This window comes from Parambassis ranga, chromosome 9, assembly GCF_900634625.1.
Source record: "Parambassis ranga chromosome 9, fParRan2.1, whole genome shotgun sequence".
Classification (NCBI taxonomy): Eukaryota; Metazoa; Chordata; class Actinopteri; family Ambassidae; genus Parambassis; species Parambassis ranga.
Genome location: NC_041030.1, coordinates 23,711,596 through 23,729,095, shown reverse-complemented (window position 1 = coordinate 23,729,095; position 17,500 = coordinate 23,711,596). Strand labels below are relative to the sequence as shown.

Genomic DNA, 17,500 nt, shown 5'->3' with positions numbered 1-17,500 from the left:
CCTCAGGGGATGTTGAACTTCATAATGGGCTCCTGTCTGCTCCTGCTCGCTCTGACCTGCGGTTCTTCTCACAGACAGAGGAGGCGCTGTGCTCTCCTTGCTGGTGGAGTACTACCTGGACTCCTCCTCCTCTCAGGCGGTGCTCCTCCTGTCCTCCATCAGGGAGCCCCATCACAAGGTGTGTGTCCCTGGTTGGTGGAGGTGTGTCAAGGTGTATCTGAGAGCTCATGCTGTGATTGGTTCTTCCTGTTAGCCTCTGCTGGAGAAGCTCAATGAGTCTCTGAACCGGACCGGAACCAGGCCGGCTGCTCTAACCCTGCTGGGTCACCTGATCAGGAAACAGCCACCATGGGTTCATCACATCAGCCGCTCCGCCCTGCTGCCCTCGCTGCTGCGCTGCCTCAAGGTAAACGCACACAGACACACACACACACAGCCTACAGCCAGGAGCTCTGATTGGCTGCTGGCTCATGGCTGTCGTCTTTTTGTTTTCTCAGACAGACACCGACGTGGTGGTCCTGGTCACAGGAGTCCTGGTGCTCATCACCCTGTTACCCATGATCCCTCAGGCCGGGAAGCAGCACATCTATGACTTCTTTGACGTGTTTGGACGCCTTGCCTCCTGGAGCTACAAAAACCCTGGTAACATACACAGCAGTGGGCGCTGCAGACAAGAGTCATATTTAAACTGAGTGAGTGGTCTGATCGGGGCCATGTTCTGATCCGTCTCCTGCAGGTCATGTGGCTGCGGCCCAGCTGGTCCACCTGCATGCAGGTGTGTACTCTTTGTTCCACCGCCTGTATGGGATGTTCCCCTGCAACTTCATCTCCTACCTAAGGCTGCACTACAGCATGAAGGAGAACCTGGACACCTACCAGGAAGTCATCAAGGTCAGTGCAGAGCAGCACAGAGCGGCTAACACAGAGCGGCACAGCTAATACAGAGCGGTGCGGCTAGCACAGAGAGTGGCACGGCTAGCACAGAGAGTGGCACAGCTAGCACAGAGAGTGGCACAGCTAGCACAGAGCGGCTAGCACAGAGAGTGGCACGGCTAGCACAGAGAGTGGCACAGCTAGCACAGAGCGGCTAACAGAGCGGCTAGCACAGAGAGTGGCACAGCTAGCACAGAGCGGCTAGCACAGAGAGTGGCACGGCTAGCACAGAGCGGCGCGGCAAATCAGAGCGGCGCGGCTAACACAGAGCGGCACAGCTAGCACAGAGCGGCTAACACAGAGCGGCTCAGCTAGCACAGAGCGGCACGGCCAACACAGCTGCTTTATGATAAAACTAGCAGAATTGAAGGTTTTAATCCACGGAACTTGACTTTATTTTGAAACCAAACCTTGTACATTTGTCAACTCTTAATGTTTGATCAGGTGATGTGGGGCAGCAGCGCTGACACAGAGGCGTGTGTGTGAGCAGAAACATCAGGCCAGCAGCTGCTTCTCTGACGCACACAGACAGCTGCTGTTTCTCAGATAACACTGAGTCCACTCAGGAGCTGCAGCGCCGCCACATTTAGCTTTATTGACACAGCGTGTGTTTACACACAGCTAAAAACAGACGAGCAGGCTGGACACACACACAGAGACACACACACACAGACACAGACACACAGACACACACACACACACAGACACACACACAGAGACACACACACACAGACACACTCACAGAGACACACACACACACAGACACACACAGAGACACACTCACAGAGACACAGACACACAGAGACACACTCACAGACACACACACAGTGTTGACTGGATCCTTGACTACAGCGTGTGTGTGTCTGTGTGTCTCTGTGTGTGTGTCTGTGTGTGCCTGTGTGTGTCTCTGTCTCTGTCTGTGTGTGTCTGTGTCTCTATGTGTGTCTGTCTGTCTCTGTCTGTGTGTCTCTGTCTCTGTGTGTCTGTGTCTCTGTGAGTCTGTGTGTGTCTGTGTCTCTGTGTGTGTGTGTGTCTCTGTGTGTGTCTGTCTGTCTCTGTCTGTCTGTCTCTGTCTGTCTGTCTCTGTCTCTGTGTCTCTGTGTCTCTGTGTGTCTGTGTCTCTCTGTGAGTGTGTGTGTCTCTGTGTGTCTCTGTGTGTGTCTGTCTGTCTCTGTCTGTGTGTCTTTGTCTCTGTGTCTCTGTGTGTGTCTGTGTGTGTCTCTGTGTCTCTCTGTGAGTGTGTGTGATGTCATACAGATGTCCTAAAGCTCTGTCCTCTCTGTCTGTCTGCCAGCCCATGCTGGAACACATACGGGTTCACCCAGAGCTGGTGACAGGGACTCAGGACTATGAGCTGGACCCGTCCAGGTGAGTCGGAGCGCTGAGTCAGCACTGTCAGTCTTACTACAGAGGACTGTGTCATCGCTGTGACCCCCCCCTCTCAGGTGGAGGTGTTATGAAGTCCATGACATTGTGATTGAGTGCTCCAGAGTGTCCCTGGATCCTCTTGAGTCCTCCTGTGAGGAGGACATTTACTCCTCTTCCTCATCCAAGCCTCCCCTGCTGTCCCACCCTCAGCTGGACCTCACCCCCAGTCCCCCCAGCACAGAGCCAGCCAGCATCTCAGGTCAGTAACCGCTCTCATGTCTGTCATGTGACAGCAGGTCACACGTCAACATGGCTTCCTGGTGGATTCATTGGTTCATTGATTTATTGATTAGATTTGTTTTTTTGTGACAGGAAGTTCAGTCTGTCCCTCTCTGTCCTCTCACCTGCCTTGGCTGACCCTCAGCACCTCGTGTGCTCAGGTAGGATCACCTGTTCGTCCTCTTGTTGTCCCACCTGACCAGCTCAACCAACACTGTGTGTGTGTGGCAGGCTGATGATGTCACATGGAGCCCCGCCTCTCACTGTGGTTTGTCAACGCCCCCTCCTGAGCCTGCAGCAGGCTCCGCCCACACAGTGAGCAGGTCCACCTCAGTCTCAGGTAGGATGGTTTCTGTGTGTGTGTGTGTGTGGAGTCCAGATGATAATGTGTGTGTCTTTAGGTGGGAAATGTCCCTCAGCATCCTCCACCCCTGTAACCCCATCACCTGAAGACAGCCAAGATGGCGGGCCTCCTCCTGACAGCAGTAGTCAGGTGAGAACGGGGCCACGTCTGGACGATCAGGTCAGTGCTCCTCATGAGGAGGCTTTTATTGTGGAAGGGCAGCAGGAAGTGACTCGCTCTGCTCACAGGTGAAGCAGCAGCCGGGTCCACCGCTCGACATGTCATCCTTTCAGCCAATCACAGATGAGGAACACAGAGGCTTGAGTGATGTCGTCAACAACAACAACAGTGAAGGTGAGCTGATCAGCTGACGGCTTTGAGCCAATCGCACGCCGCTCTCTGTGACGCCATCGTTCTGTCTCCAGGGGTCAAACCTGAGGAGTCCCACGCCGTGTCCTCGTCCTCGGAGCGCTGCCTTCTCACCTCCACGCCCACTCGTGAGGAGCTGGCCTCAGGCCTCTCGCCTCCTCCTTGCTCCATCTCACTCTGCCTCACCCCTCCTCACCCCTCCACCCACAGACTGGGGGAGGAAACCTCTTCCCCGTTCGGTCCCACTCAGTCTGACTTTAGCTCCGCCCCTTCATACGAGCCCCTGTTTGAGCTGGCGCTGCCCCGAGCTGCCACGCTCTTCATCAGGCAGAAGACTCAGGTAAACCAGGACAGGCCGTGAGCAGGGCCGTGACATCATCGATTAGTCTGCCCTGAACATTATTGATCTCCCACAGGAGGCGCTGCAGCGAGCGGCAGATGAGCAGGAGAAGGAGCGGAGAGCAGAGGGGGAGGAGTGGGAGCAGGATCCGGCCTCCATCTCTCCTCTGAAGGTCCTGGACCAGCTGATCGTCCACGGACATGATGCCCACAAACACCTCAGCAGAAGGTGAGGCTACACTCACAGGAACTAACAGGCCGTGTTGGAGCAGCCCGCTCGGCCGCATGTTTCCACCACATGGCCACAGGAAGCTGTGGGTCAGTGACGGAGGTCTGTGCTGTGACCGTCCTGTGACCTGTTCCTGTGCGGTCTGTGTTGCAGGTGGTCGGTGGAGCGCAGTCAGTTTGGAGGTAAACAGCAGAGCATGAAAAACAAAGGTACCTGAAACTAACAGACTAATCACATGACCATCGGGGCGGAGCTTCAGGGTCCCCTCCTGCATGTCTAACTCTGACACACTGATGATGATGTGATGAAGATGTGATGATGAGGATGTGTGTAGGCTGAATGTTGATTGGTGGAAAGCTTCCCCTGAACACAGGGGCAGCTGTGAGCAAGTAGGGAGTGGATCAGACCCAGAAGATCTGCAGGCTGGGACCATCTGTAACACCTGTGTGTGTCTGTGTGTGTGTCTGTGTGTCTGTGTGTGTGTGTGTCTCTGTGTGTCTGTGTGTGTCTGTGTGTCTCTGTGTGTCTGTGTGTGTGTGTGTGTCTGTGTGTGTCTGTGTGTGTCTGTGTGTGTGTGTGTCTGTGTGTGTCTGTGTGTGTGTGTGTCTGTGTGTGTGTCTGTGTGTGTGTGTGTGTGTCTGTGTGTGTGTCTCTGTGTGTGTCTGTGTGTGTGTCTCTGTGTGTGTCTGTGTCTCTGTGTGTGTGTGTGTGTGTGTCTGTGTGTCTCTGTGTGTGTGTGTGTGTCTCTATGTGTGTGTCTGTGTGTGTCTCTGTGTGTGTCTGTGTGTGTCTCTGTGTGTCAGGCCCTGCCCAGGGGGAGGAGCTTCAGTCTCTGAGGAGTCAGCTGCTGCTGGTCCAGGGTCAGCTTCAGTACGAACGCTTCAAGCGTCAGCAGCACGCGGTCAGAAACCGCCGCTTGCTGCGCAGAGTCATCAACGCCACGGCGCTAGAGGAGCACAGCGTCGCCATGGTAACCTGTACTAAAGCAGCTCGAGCCCCCGTCTCTTTGGGTTCCTCTCACCGTGTGCTGTCCACAGAAGGGACAGCTGGCCGCTCAGGACGAGGAGATCCGCTGCCTGAAGCTGAGTCTGGACGAGGAGCAGAGACGACACACACAGCTGAAGCAGGAAGCGCACACACACACTGAACAGCTGCACACACACATCCAGCAGCTGCAGCTGCAGCAACAGGACGGGCAGCGAGAGAGCCAGAGACTGCAGGTACACACACACAGACACACACAGAGACACACACAGAGACACACAAAGAGCCAGAGACTGCAGGTACACACACACAGACACACACAGAGACACACACAGAGACACACAAAGAGCCAGAGACTGCAGGTACACACACACAGACACACAAAGAGCCAGAGACTGCAGGTACACACACACAGACACACACAGAGACACACACAGAGACACACAAAGAGCCAGAGACTGCAGGTACACACACACAGACACACAAAGAGCCAGAGACTGCAGGTACACACACACAGACACACACAGAGACACACACAGAGACACACAAAGAGCCAGAGACTGCAGGTACACACACAGAGACACACACAGACACACACAGAGACACACAGAGAGACACACAAAGAGCCAGAGACTGCAGGTACACACACACAGACACACACAGAGACACACAGAGAGACACACACAGAGACACACAGAGAGACACACACAGAGACACAAAGAGCCAGAGACTGCAGGTACACACACAGAGACACACACACACAGAGACACACACAGAGACACACACAGAGACACACAGAGAGACACACACAGAGACACACAGAGAGACACACAAAGAGCCAGAGACTGCAGGTACACACAGAGAGACACACACAGAGACACACAGAGAGACACACAAAGAGCCAGAGACTGCAGGTACACACACAGAGACACACACACAGACACACACAGAGAGACAGAGACTGCAGGTACACACACACAGACACACACAGAGAGACTCACAGACAGAGACACACACAGACACACACACAGACACACACAGAGACAGACACAGACACACACACACACAGAGCCAGAGACTGTAGGTACACACACACAGAGACAGACACACACACAGACACACACACAGACACACACACAGACACAGACAGACAGACACACAGAGAGACACACGCACAGACACACGGAGACAGACACACAGGCACACAGAGACACACAGAGAGACACACACAGAGACACACAAAGAGCCAGAGACTGCAGGTACACACACACAGACACACACACACACAGACAGAGACACACACAGAGACACACAGACACACACACAGACAGAGACACACACAGACAGAGACACACAGAGACACACACGGAGACAGACACACACACAGACACACACACACACACACACAGAGACAGACACACACACACACAGACTCACACACAGACACACACACACAGACAGACAGACACACACACAGACACACACAACAGCATCAGCCTGACGCTCGCCTGTCATTGGCTGTTTCAGAGCGAGCTTCAGGAGAGTCAGACCAGGATGAGGGAGCTGGAGGCGGAGCTACAGAGAGCCAATAACAAGGCCTACAATGCTGAGCACCAGCTGACGCAGCTCTCACTCAAGGTGAGGGGTTCTTCTCAAAGCCTCTACAGAGAGACGCTCTGAGCGTTGGTCATGTGACCGCTGCTCACATGTGACTCCATCATGGCGTCCTGCTGCTCGGCAGGATGTTGACTTCACACTAGTGAATAAAGCGTGATGCGTTCAGGGACCATCAGACTGTTGTGTTCCTCAGTTTCAGATGTGTGGTTCTGTTGTAGTGATATAACCGGTCTCTCCAGGGTTGTGCTCCTTTGGATTGTGTTACCTGTTGTGGTGTTGTGTGTGTCTGCAGCTCTGCAGCAGCGAGCAGCTGCAGCAGCAGATGTTCCTGCTGAACCAGCAGCTCGTCCTGCTCAGGGAGACCAACCGAGCGCTGACGGATCAGCTGGAGGGCGGAGAGACGCAGCACTGGACGGTGAGACACACACACACACACACACACACACAAACATATCGTTATTATTATTTTTAAACCAATACAAATGATCAGTCATTAATCGTAATTGAGGAACAAGCCTCAGTGACCACAATGCTCCTGGATATGAGATACTAGCCCACAGCCCCGCTGTGTTACAGTAACATGATGTTTGTGTGTAACCCAATGACCTGAACACGTCATGTGAGACAATAACACACACTGAAGGACATGTCCTGTCATGGTCAGGAGGCGTCCATGCTGCAGTGCAGTGTGGGTAAGGAGTATCAGCGGCTGAAGGACAACGATGTCCAGCAGAGACAGAAACTGGAAGCAGCCAATCACAGGATAGCAGAGCTGGAGAACCAGCTGACCAGGAAGGACAAGCTGATCCTGGACCAGAAGATACTTCTAGAGGACACCAAGAGCCAGAGCAGGTCAGAGACGGAGACCTGTGTGTGTGTCTGACCTGTGTGTGTGTGTCTGAGACCTGTCTGTGTGTCTTTGACCTGTGTGTGTGTCTGAGACCTGTGTGTGTGTCTGAGACCTGTGTGTGTGTCTGAGACCTGTGTGTGTGTCTGACCTGTGTGTGTGTGTCTGTGACCTGTGTGTGTGTCTGACCTGTGTGTGTGTGTCTGTGACCTGTGTGTGTGTCTGTGACCTGTGTGTGTGTCTGTGACCTGTGTGTGTCTGAGACCTGTGTGTGTCTGAGACCTGTGTCTGTGTGTGTGTCTGAGACCTGTGTGTGTCTGTGTGTGTCTGAGACCTGTGTGTGTGTTTGTGTCTGACCTGTGTGTGTGTCTGACCTGTGTGTGTCTGACCTGTGTGTGTGTCTGACCCATGTGTGTGTGTGTGTCTGACCCGTGTGTGTGTGTGTGTGTGTGTGTGTGTCTGACCCGTGTGTGTGTCTGACCCGTGTGTGTGTGTGTCTGACCCGTGTGTGTGTGTGTGTGTGTGTCTGTGTCTGACCTGTGTGTGTGTGTGTGTGTCTGACCTGTGTGTGTGTGTGTCTGACCTGTGTGTGTGTGTGTCTGACCTGTGTGTGTGTGTGTCTGGCCCGTGTGTGTGTGTGTGTCTGACCTGTGTGTCTGTGTGTGTCTGGCCCGTGTGTGTGTGTCTGACCTGTGTGTGTGTGTTTCAGGGCGGACCTGTCGGCCTCTGACAGCCGCTGTGTCGCTCTGCGTAGAGTCGCTCAGACTCTGCAGATGGAGATGTTGCAGCTCTACAGCCAGCTGGACACACACACTCACAGCCCGCCGCAGGACGTCCTCAGCAGGTGAGCCGCAGCGTCATGTCCAGTCTGGCGGTTCCTGTGATGTCATAGTGATGTCATCTTTCTCGCCCTCAGGCCACTCTGCGGCAGCAGGGGCGGCGCCTCCCCCGCTCAGGGCGTCTCTTCTTCTGCTGTCATCAATGGCGCTGCGGGGGCCCTCTCCACCTCCCCCCTGCACCTGCCATCCTGCTCCTCCTCCCCCCTCTCCCTGTCCCCCATTGAGTCCCCGCTAGCTGTTGGCTCATTTCTGGAGCAGCGATCCCGACACCTTTTCCGAACAGCCAATCAGAGCCCAGAGGAGGAGGAGGAGCAGGACGAGCAGGAGGAGCAGGAGGAGGAGGCCCACACAGAGAGTCCCTGTCTGGGTCAGGAAGCAGAGGAAGCCTCCCTCCTTGCTGGAAGTCCGCAGACCGAGCCCCCGAGCCTGGTTGCAGCTCCGGCCGGCGCCCCCCCTGACCTGACTCTGGCCGTGCGGCAGAGGAGACACGAGCTCAGCATCATGGACTACAACGAGACGCTGCCCGAGTTCTGAGCAGGGAGGCAGCTGGAGAGGGGGCGTCACCAAAGAAAGGGAAGAAACCAAACACTGGGCCACACCGGGCCTGTGAGCATTAACCCGGGCTTTAACCCTTTATAAGCTACAGCCAGCAGAGCGCCTTTTTCTGGTCAGCTGCCAAGAACCACGTGACATCATGGAGCCTGCGTCTGTGCCGCACCTCATCACGGTGACGCCTGAATCCTGACAGCAGGCCCTCTGATCACATGACGCCTGGACGGAGAGGACAGAACAGGAAGTGGCTGATGGTTCTGTTTCAGTGAATGTGGATCCTCAGGTATCATCTCTCAGGAACTCCATGTCTGTGTTATGCTAAGCTAGGCTATCCAGCTGTAAAAACAAATCACACAACACACAGAGTATCAATCCGTATTGATCATTGATTGATTCAGTTTGACCACAAGCATCAGATCTGACGCCTGAACAGCAGCTGATGGTTCAGACGTCTCTTCAGAGCTGCTCCAGCTGAGGCGGCTCCCGGAGGGACTGAAATAAAGTCTAAACCCTCCGAGTGGGTCCGTGTCCATTCAGTCTGTGTGTGTCTGACATGTGTCTGTGTGTGTGTGTGTGTCTGTGTGTGTGTGTCTGTGTGTGTGTGTCTGTGTGTGTGTGTGCGTCTGTGGGTGTCTGTGTGTGTGTGTGTGTCTGTGTGTGTGTCTGTGTGTGTGTGTGTGTCTGACATGTGTCTGTGTCTGTGTGTGTCTGTGTGTGTGTGTGTGTGTCTGAACTGTGTCTGTGTGTGTGTGTCTGTGTGAGTGTGTGTGTCTGTGGGTGTGTGTGTGTGCGTCTGTGGGTGTGTGTGTGTGTCTCTGTGTCTGACATGTGTGTGTCTGTGTGTGTGTCTGTGGGTGTGTGTGTGTGTGTGTCTGTGTGTGTGTGTGCGTCTGGGTGTGCGTGTGTGTCTCTGTGTCTGACGTGTGTGTGTGTCTGTGTGAGTGTGTGTGTCTGTGGGTGTGTGTGTGTGTGTCTCTGTGTCTGACGTGTGTGTCAGTGAGAATCTGCCCCTGGATGATGATGACCTTTGATCCTGGACTCGGGTAGAGGTCGGGTAGCAGGTTTCCTTCTGATGGTCTTTGTGTTAAATCAGTGTAACTTCTCTTCACAGTCCCATAGCAGCCGATTAGTTCGTCAGTTTCACATTAAAACGAAGAATATGAATCATCTGAAGCTATAAAACATAAAACCATCAGCCAGTCCTCCGGGGGGACCCTGTAGGAGGATTGGCTGGTTGTCACATGATGGCCGAAGTCACAGACCGCAGCTCTTCGGGTGATGCGCGTCCATGTGATCGGAGGCGTGGCTTCGGGGTGAGCTCCGAGAGAAAGGGGCGTGTTTACTTTGAAACCTGGCTCTCACTGAGCTTTAACCCCCCCCCCCCCCCTCACCTTTAAACCCGGAAGTGTTTTTGAGGTTTGTTTGGATCTTAAACAGCTTCCTGTGTGTGGACGTCTGAAGCCCACCGGAAGTGCTCGCTCCCGCCTCCTTCCTTAGCAACAGACCGCGCGTCATAGTAACGGCGGTCTGCAGGACTCTCAGAGACGAGGCCACGTTTTCATTTTGATCAATAAATAAGTAACAAGACCCGCGAGGCGTCTGCGCTGAAAACAGACCGAACATACACGAACCACAGCTGCAGGCAGGCAAACGGAGACCAGTCCAAAGGCTCCGCGGGACTGTTTCCAGAGGACTCTGGCCCCTTCGCGGTCCACAGGAAAACTGATGCATCCGACAGAGTGTGTGAGGATCCCCGCAGAGATGACCGTGTACGCGGAGAGACACGACGTCATCCACACCGTGCAGGTGAGGCAGCTTCTGAGGGGCCGCGATCTGTGCCGAGTGTGTGTGTCTGAGTGTGTGTGGGGGCAGACCGTCAGTCACACAGGTGTGTGTCAAAAAAAAGTCAGTCAGCTTTATTGTCAAATCTGCTCTATGTGCTGGACATACAGAGAATCCAAAGTGTGTTACTCACTCCGCAACATATAACTAAAAACTAAAGATAGGGGGAGAGAGTTCAGCTTCCTGACAGCCTGGTGGATGAAGCTGTCCCTCAGTCTGCTGGTCCTGTCCCTCAGTCTGCTGGTCCTGTCCCTCAGTCTGCTGGTCCTGTCCCTCAGTCTGCTGGTCCTCAGTCTGCTGGTCCTGTCCCTCAGTCTGCTGGTCCTGTCCCTCAGTCTGCTGGTCCTGTCCTGGCCCGGAGGCTTCAGTCTCTTTCCTGATGGCAGCAGACTGAAGAAGCGGTGTGAGGGTGGGTGGGGTCTCCTGTGATGCGGAGGGCCTTTCGGGTGAGACGGCTGTCGTAGAGGTCTTGGAGGGAGGGGAGAGGGACGCCGGTGATCCTCTCAGCTGCTCTCACTGTGCGATGAAGCGTCTTCCTGCAGGTGGCGGTGCAGGCTCCGTACCACACAGTGAAGCAGCTGGACAGGATGCTCTCAACAGCCCCTCTGTAGAAGGTGCACTGATGGAGGAAGTAGAGGCGCTGCTGGGCCTTCTTGGTCAGGGATGCAGTGTTGTTAGTCCAGGAGAGGTCCTCAGTGATGTGCACACCCAGGAACTTGGTGCTGCTCACCTGCTCCACAGCAGCACCGTCGATGGTCAGAGGGGTGTGCTGACTGTGTGCTCTCCTGTAGTCCACAACCATCTCCTTTGTCTTCTCCACATTCAGGGAGAGGTTGTGGTCTCTGCACCACTCGGCCAGAAGGTGCACCTCATTCCTGTAGTTGTGTAGTCCCCACAGTTGTTGGAGTTGTGTGTTGGCGTGCAGTCATGGGTCAGCAGAGTGAAGAGGAGGGGGCTCAGCACACATCCTTGGGGAGCCCCGGTGTTCATTGTGATGGTGCTGGATGTGTTTCTGCCGACCCGCACTGTCTGAGGTCTCCCGGTGAGGAAGTCCAGCAGCCAGTTGCACAGCAAGGAGTTCAGCCCCAGCTGGTCCAGGTTGTTGATGAGCTGCTGTGGGATGATGGTGTTGAATGCTGAGCTGAAGTCTATGAACAGCATTCGAACGTATGAGTCTTTATTTTCCAGGTGGGTGAGAGCTGTGTGGAAACAGCATCACTGGTTGACCGGTTGGGCCGATATGCAAACTGGAAGGGGTCCAGAGAGGGAGGGAGGGCCGTCTTGATGTGTTTCATGACTAACCGTTCAAAGCACTTCATGATGATGGGTGCTACTGGACGGTAGTCATTGAAGCAGGCGGGGGTGGACTTCTTCGGCACAGGGATGATCGTGGTGGCTTTGAAGCAGGTGGGGACAACAGCCTGGCTCAGTGAGATGTTGAAGATGTCTGTAAACACCTCAGCGAGCTCCTCAGCACAGTCTCTGAGCACACGGCCAGGTATGTTGTCAGGACCGGGAGCTTTGCGTGCGTTGATCTGGCTGAGAGATGTCTTCACGCTGGCTCGGGACAGGGAAAATACCTGGTCAGTGGGAGAGGATGTGATGTTTTGTGCAGGAGTGCTGTTGAGTGCTTCAAAACGTCCGAAGAAGTCATTCAGCTGGTTCAGCAGAGAGGTGTCGCTGTCACAGGTCTGTGGTGGGGGCTTGTAGTCTGTGATGGTCTGTATCCCCCGCCACAGGCTCCGGGTGTCCCTGCTGTCGCTGAGGTGGTGGGCAACCCTCCTGGAGTCCTGCCTCTTCGCCTTCCTGATGCCACGGGACAGGTCGGCTCTGGCTGACCTTAGGCTGGTGTCGTCGCCTCTTCTGAAGGCAGCGTTCCTGGCCCTCAGCAGCCTGTAGACCCTGTCAGCCATGGTTTCTGACTGGCGTGTGTGTGTCTGAGTGTGTGTGTGTGTGGTCAGGCCTTCAGTCACACAGGTGTGTGTGTGTGTGTGTGTGTGTGTGTGTGTGTGTGTGTTTCAGAGCCTGGTCAGCAGCCTCCTGATTGATAGACCTGATGATCCGATCTCATACCTGATCAGCGCGCTGAAGAGGAACACAGACGGTGAGCTGACCAATCACAGCACAGCCTCTGTGATGTCATAACTGTCTGCGCACATCTGAGTGTGTGTGTGTGTGTGTGTGTGTGTGTGCAGCTCCTAAGGTGATCCTGCTCGGCCCTCCTGCAGTGGGGAAAACCACAGTGGTGAGTTGGAGGGTCAGCTGATGAGCTCAGACTTCCTGTGAGGTCAGCGGTGTTGTTGACTCCTTCCTCTTCTTCTGTGGTGGGTTTACAGGCGCGAGCTCTGTGTGCGGAGCTGAACGCCGTCCATGTGACCGCTGACAGTCTGCTGCAGGGCCGGGAGCAGCAGGTGGGACAGGTACACACGGTTTGTATGAGTGCAGCGCCCCCTGCTGCCAGTCACAGCATTTGCGTGTCGTGCAGGTTCCTGAGGAGCTGCTGGTCGGACGCGTCCGTCACAGGCTGAGCGAGGTCGACTGCTGCAACAGGGTGAGTGACATCACCACACGGAGGCACTACTTCCTGCCAAACTACAGCCTCCAGCGCCCATCAGTCCACTGATGAGGACGCCGTCGCCACATCACTAACACCCCCTCTGTGATGATGGTAATTGCCGCTCTGGTTGCGGTGGTGTCGTGGTAAAATTCCCAGCAGGCCGAGCAGCAGCATGTCTGCACGTCTCCCCAGAGATCAGCTGATCAAAGTGGCGCCATGCTGTCACATCACACGTCTTATTCCCACTTATCCTCAGCGACGCTTCTCATTAGCATCACACCCTGCTTCCTGCTGGCAAGACACACACACACACACAGACACACACACACAGACACACCACACACACAGACACACACACAGACACACACCACACACACAGACACACACACAGACACACACACACAGACACACACACACACACACACACACAGACACACACACACAGACCACACACAGACACACACACAGACACACACACAGACACACACACACACAGACCACACACAGACACACACACACACACACACACAGACACACACAGACACACACACAGACAGACACACAGACACCACCAGACACACCACAGACACACACACAGACACACACACAGACACACACACATACACACACACAGACACGTAGTATGAAGTAGACAGAGTCTCTTTAGGATAAAGTCTGAGTGTGTGTGTGTCTGTATCTGTGTGTATGTGTGTGTGTGTGTATGTGTGTGTGTATGTGTCTGTGTGTGTGTCTGTGTGTGTGTGTGTCTGTATGTGTGTGTGTGTCTGTGTGTATGTGTGTGTATGTGTGTGTGTGTCTGTGTGTGTGTCTGTGTGTGTGTGTGTGTGTGTGTGTGTGCAGCCTCTCAGTAAATTATCTGTCAGTCATCTGTTCCTCTAAACTCTACAAACTGCTGCTTCTTTCTGCGTTTAGCATCAATGTCTGTGTGTGGGTCTGTGTGTGTCTCTGTGTGTGTCTGTGTGTGTGTGTCTCTGTGTCTCTCTGTCTGTGTGTGTGTGTGTCTCTGTGTGTATCTGTGTGTGTGTGTGTGTCTCTGTGTGTATCTGTGTGTGTGTGTGTGTCTCTGTGTCTCTCTGTCTGTGTGTGTGTGTCTCTGTGTGTATCTGTGTGTGTGTGTGTGTCTCTGTGTCTCTCTGTCTGTGTGTGTGTGTCTCTGTGTGTGTCTGTGATAGACAGAGATTAGCAGTTACTTTGATTTGCTAATGGCTGTTTTTGGCCGCAGGCTAAACTCATCACACACACACCAGGGACCGCCTGTGTGTGTGTCTGTCTGTGTGTGTGAGGATGATTGACAGGTCCCGTCAGGATGCCGCCTGCTGCTGTCACATTAAATACTGCAGCTCTGTGTGTGTGTGTTCGGCCCAGTGATGTCTGAATGGGCCGGCTGCAAACAGGAAGTCCTCCACCACCAGAACCATCAGGCCTTTACCTCCGTGTGTGTGTTTCAGGGCTGGGTGTTGGTCGGAGTCCCTCAGACCCGTCTGCAGGTTCTCGGTCTGCAGCAGGCCGGAGTCCTCCCTCAGCATGTCGGTGAGAACCAAACAGGACCCACGCTACGGAGCGGAGCCTGACCTCTGTGTGTCCATGACGTGATGTAATCAGCAGTCAGTCAAATGCACCTCACCAACTTCTGTTGTCTGTCTCATTGTGTGTGTCTCCTTTGTGTGTGTCTGTCTCATTGTGTGGTCTGTCTCATTGTTGTGTCTGTGTGTGTCTGTCTCATTGTGTGTGTCTGTGTGTGTCTGTCTCATTGTGTGTGGTCTGTGTGTGTCTGTCTCATTGTGTGTGTCTCCTTGTGTGTGTCTGTGTGTGTCTGTCTCATTGTGTGTGTCTCCTTGTGTGTGTCTGTCTCATTGTGTGTGTCTGTCTCATTGTGTCTGTCTCCTTGTGTGTGTCTGTGTGTGTCTGTCTCATTGTGTGTGTCTGTGTGTGTCTGTCTGTGTGTGTGTCTGTGTGTGTCTGTCTCATTGTGTGTGTCTTGTGTGTGTCTGTCTCCTGTGTGTGTCTGTGTGTGTCTGTGTGTGTGTCTGTGTGTGTCTGTCTCCTTGTGTGTGTCTGTCTCATTGTGTGTGTCTGTGTGTCTCCTTGTGTGTGTCTGTCTCCTTGTGTGTGTCTGTGTGTGTCTGTCTCCTTGTGTGTGTCTGTGTGTCTGTCTCCGTGTGTGTGTGTCTGTCTCCTTGTGTGTGTCTGTTCCATGTGTGTGTCTGTGTGTGTGTCCTTGTGTGTGTCTGTGTGTGTCAGTGATGCTGGAGGCTCCTGATGACGTCCTGTCACAGAGGAGTCAGGGGAGGCTGATGGACCCGCTGACAGGAGGTGAGTCTGTGTCCACTAACAGGACAGCGCCGTTGTCAGTCACACTCCTGTGACATCACTTCCTGTCTGTAGATATCTACCATCAGACCTTCGTCTGCCCGCCAAACAGCCTGGTGGCTCAGCGCCTGGAGAGGGGGCGGAGCTCCTCAGAGGAGCGGTGGCGGTCTGAGCTGCAGCGGTACCACCTGGAGGTCAGTGGACTGATGTCAGCCTGTCAGCCCATCCTGAAGGTCATCAGCAGCGACCAACCACACACCGACGTCTACCAGCAAGGTACACACACACAGACACACACAGAGACACAGACACACAGAGACACATACAGAGAGACACACACACAGAGAGACACACACACAGAGACACAGACACACACAGAGAGACACACACACAGAGACACATACAGAGAGACACAGACACAGAGAGACACACACACAGAGACACAGACACACACAGAGACACACACACAGAGAGACACAGACACACAGACACAGACACACACACACACAGAGACAGAGACACACACACACAGAGACACACACACAGACACACAGAGAGACACAGACACACAGAGACACATACACACACACAGACACACACACACACACACACACACACACAGACAGACACACACAGACACACACACAAACACACAAGACAGACACACACACAGACAGACAGACACACACACAGACAGACACACACAGACACACACACAGACAGACACACACAGACACACACACACACAGACAGACACACACAGACACACACACAGACAGACACACACAGACACACACACAGACAGACACACACAGACAGACACATACAGACACACACAGACAGACACACACAGAGACACAGACACACACACAGACAGACACAAACACAGAAAGACACACACAGAGACACAGACACACACACAGAGACACACACAGACAGACACACACAGAGACACAGACACACAGAGACACAGACACAGACACACAGAGACACAGACACACACACAGACACACACACACAGAGACAGACACACAGAGACACAGACACACACACAGAGACACACACAGACAGACACAGACACACACACACAGAGACAGAGACACACACACACAGACACACACACACAGAGACACACAGAGAGACACAGAGACACATACACACACACAGACACACACAGACACACACACACAGAGACACACACAGACACACACACACACAACAGACAGACACACACAGACAGACACACACAGACACCACACACACAGACAGACACACACAGACAGACACACACACAGACAGACACACACAGACACACACACAGACAGACACACACAGACAGACACATACAGACACACACACAGACAGACACACACACAGACAGACACACACAGACACACACACACACAGAGACACAGACACACACACAGACAGACACACACAGAGACACAGACACACACACAGAGACACACACACAGACAGACACACACAGAGACACAGACACACACAGAGACACAGACACACACAGAGACACAGACACACAGAGACACAGACACACACAGAGACACAGACACACACACAGAGACACACACACAGACACACACACACAGAGACACAGACACACAGAGACACAGACACACACAGACAGACACACAGAGACAGACACACAGTTCTACAGTGATCTTTGAACGTTTAACCTTAACTCTCACTGTTCACTGTGTGTGTGTGTCTGTGTGTGTTGTGTAGTGTTGGCGTTTGTTCAGACCCGCCATCGCTCCTTCACTCCCAGAGTCCTCTGGGGTCCTCCAGGCTCTGGGAAGAGTCTTCAGGCCCGGGCTCTCAGAGAAATACAAGATGGTGGACGGTACAAACACACCCGGCATACAGCAGAGACGTTCCAGGGGACTGTAGACAGGGACGGACCTGCTGGGGCGTGCGTTGACATGGTGGCTGTCTGTGTGGCGTGTCCTTCCTGCTGTAGTGCTGTGCACCTTTAACTTTTCCCATAATGCATCATGATAAGTAGAGCATGAGACGTTTTCATATGAGAGCTGATGAGCTCACTGTACTTTTA

At 53.8% G+C, this 17,500-nt stretch overlaps 3 protein-coding genes across 5 annotated transcripts in view; 2 read left to right on the top strand and 1 right to left on the bottom strand.

Annotated features, from left to right (window-relative positions):
* LOC114441255 (hamartin-like) overlaps positions 1-9,213 on the top strand; it is a 10,380-nt gene extending 1,167 nt beyond the window's left edge. Inside the window, exons 3-22 of one of the 3 annotated variants that reach the window (XM_028414066.1) lie at positions 75-178; positions 254-406; positions 498-642; positions 737-891; positions 2,228-2,301; positions 2,379-2,560; positions 2,674-2,741; positions 2,812-2,920; positions 2,982-3,073; positions 3,172-3,277; positions 3,349-3,632; positions 3,709-3,860; positions 4,014-4,069; positions 4,664-4,830; positions 4,898-5,080; positions 6,372-6,482; positions 6,754-6,876; positions 7,126-7,313; positions 8,018-8,152; positions 8,225-9,213. In XM_028414066.1, the coding sequence (XP_028269867.1) occupies positions 75-178; positions 254-406; positions 498-642; positions 737-891; positions 2,228-2,301; positions 2,379-2,560; positions 2,674-2,741; positions 2,812-2,920; positions 2,982-3,073; positions 3,172-3,277; positions 3,349-3,632; positions 3,709-3,860; positions 4,014-4,069; positions 4,664-4,830; positions 4,898-5,080; positions 6,372-6,482; positions 6,754-6,876; positions 7,126-7,313; positions 8,018-8,152; positions 8,225-8,681 (3,044 nt within the window). In that variant the 3' untranslated portion in view covers positions 8,682-9,213. Of the gene's footprint in view, positions 1-74; positions 179-253; positions 407-497; positions 643-736; positions 892-2,227; positions 2,302-2,378; positions 2,561-2,673; positions 2,742-2,811; positions 2,921-2,981; positions 3,104-3,171; positions 3,278-3,348; positions 3,633-3,708; positions 3,861-4,013; positions 4,070-4,663; positions 4,831-4,897; positions 5,081-6,371; positions 6,483-6,753; positions 6,877-7,125; positions 7,314-8,017; positions 8,153-8,224 lie in introns of all 3 variants that reach the window. The other 2 variants (XM_028414065.1, XM_028414064.1) reach the window with 2 other exon arrangements.
* A 941-nt stretch (positions 9,214-10,154) lies between these two features.
* Positions 10,155-17,337, top strand: LOC114441238 (adenylate kinase 8). The gene is given in 10 exon segments (XM_028414043.1): positions 10,155-10,505; positions 12,564-12,645; positions 12,737-12,786; positions 12,878-12,952; positions 13,027-13,092; positions 14,568-14,649; positions 15,361-15,432; positions 15,505-15,705; positions 17,173-17,260; positions 17,262-17,337. Coding segments are annotated over 10 exon segments (873 nt in total). The 5' UTR covers positions 10,155-10,424.
* An 82-nt stretch (positions 17,338-17,419) lies between these two features.
* The window catches only part of LOC114441237 (formin-binding protein 1-like), a 6,468-nt gene continuing 6,387 nt past the window's right edge, over positions 17,420-17,500 (bottom strand). Inside the window, exon 15 of the mRNA XM_028414042.1 lies at positions 17,420-17,494. Coding sequence (XP_028269843.1) covers positions 17,420-17,494 — 75 coding nt within the window. The remainder of the gene's footprint in view (positions 17,495-17,500) is intronic.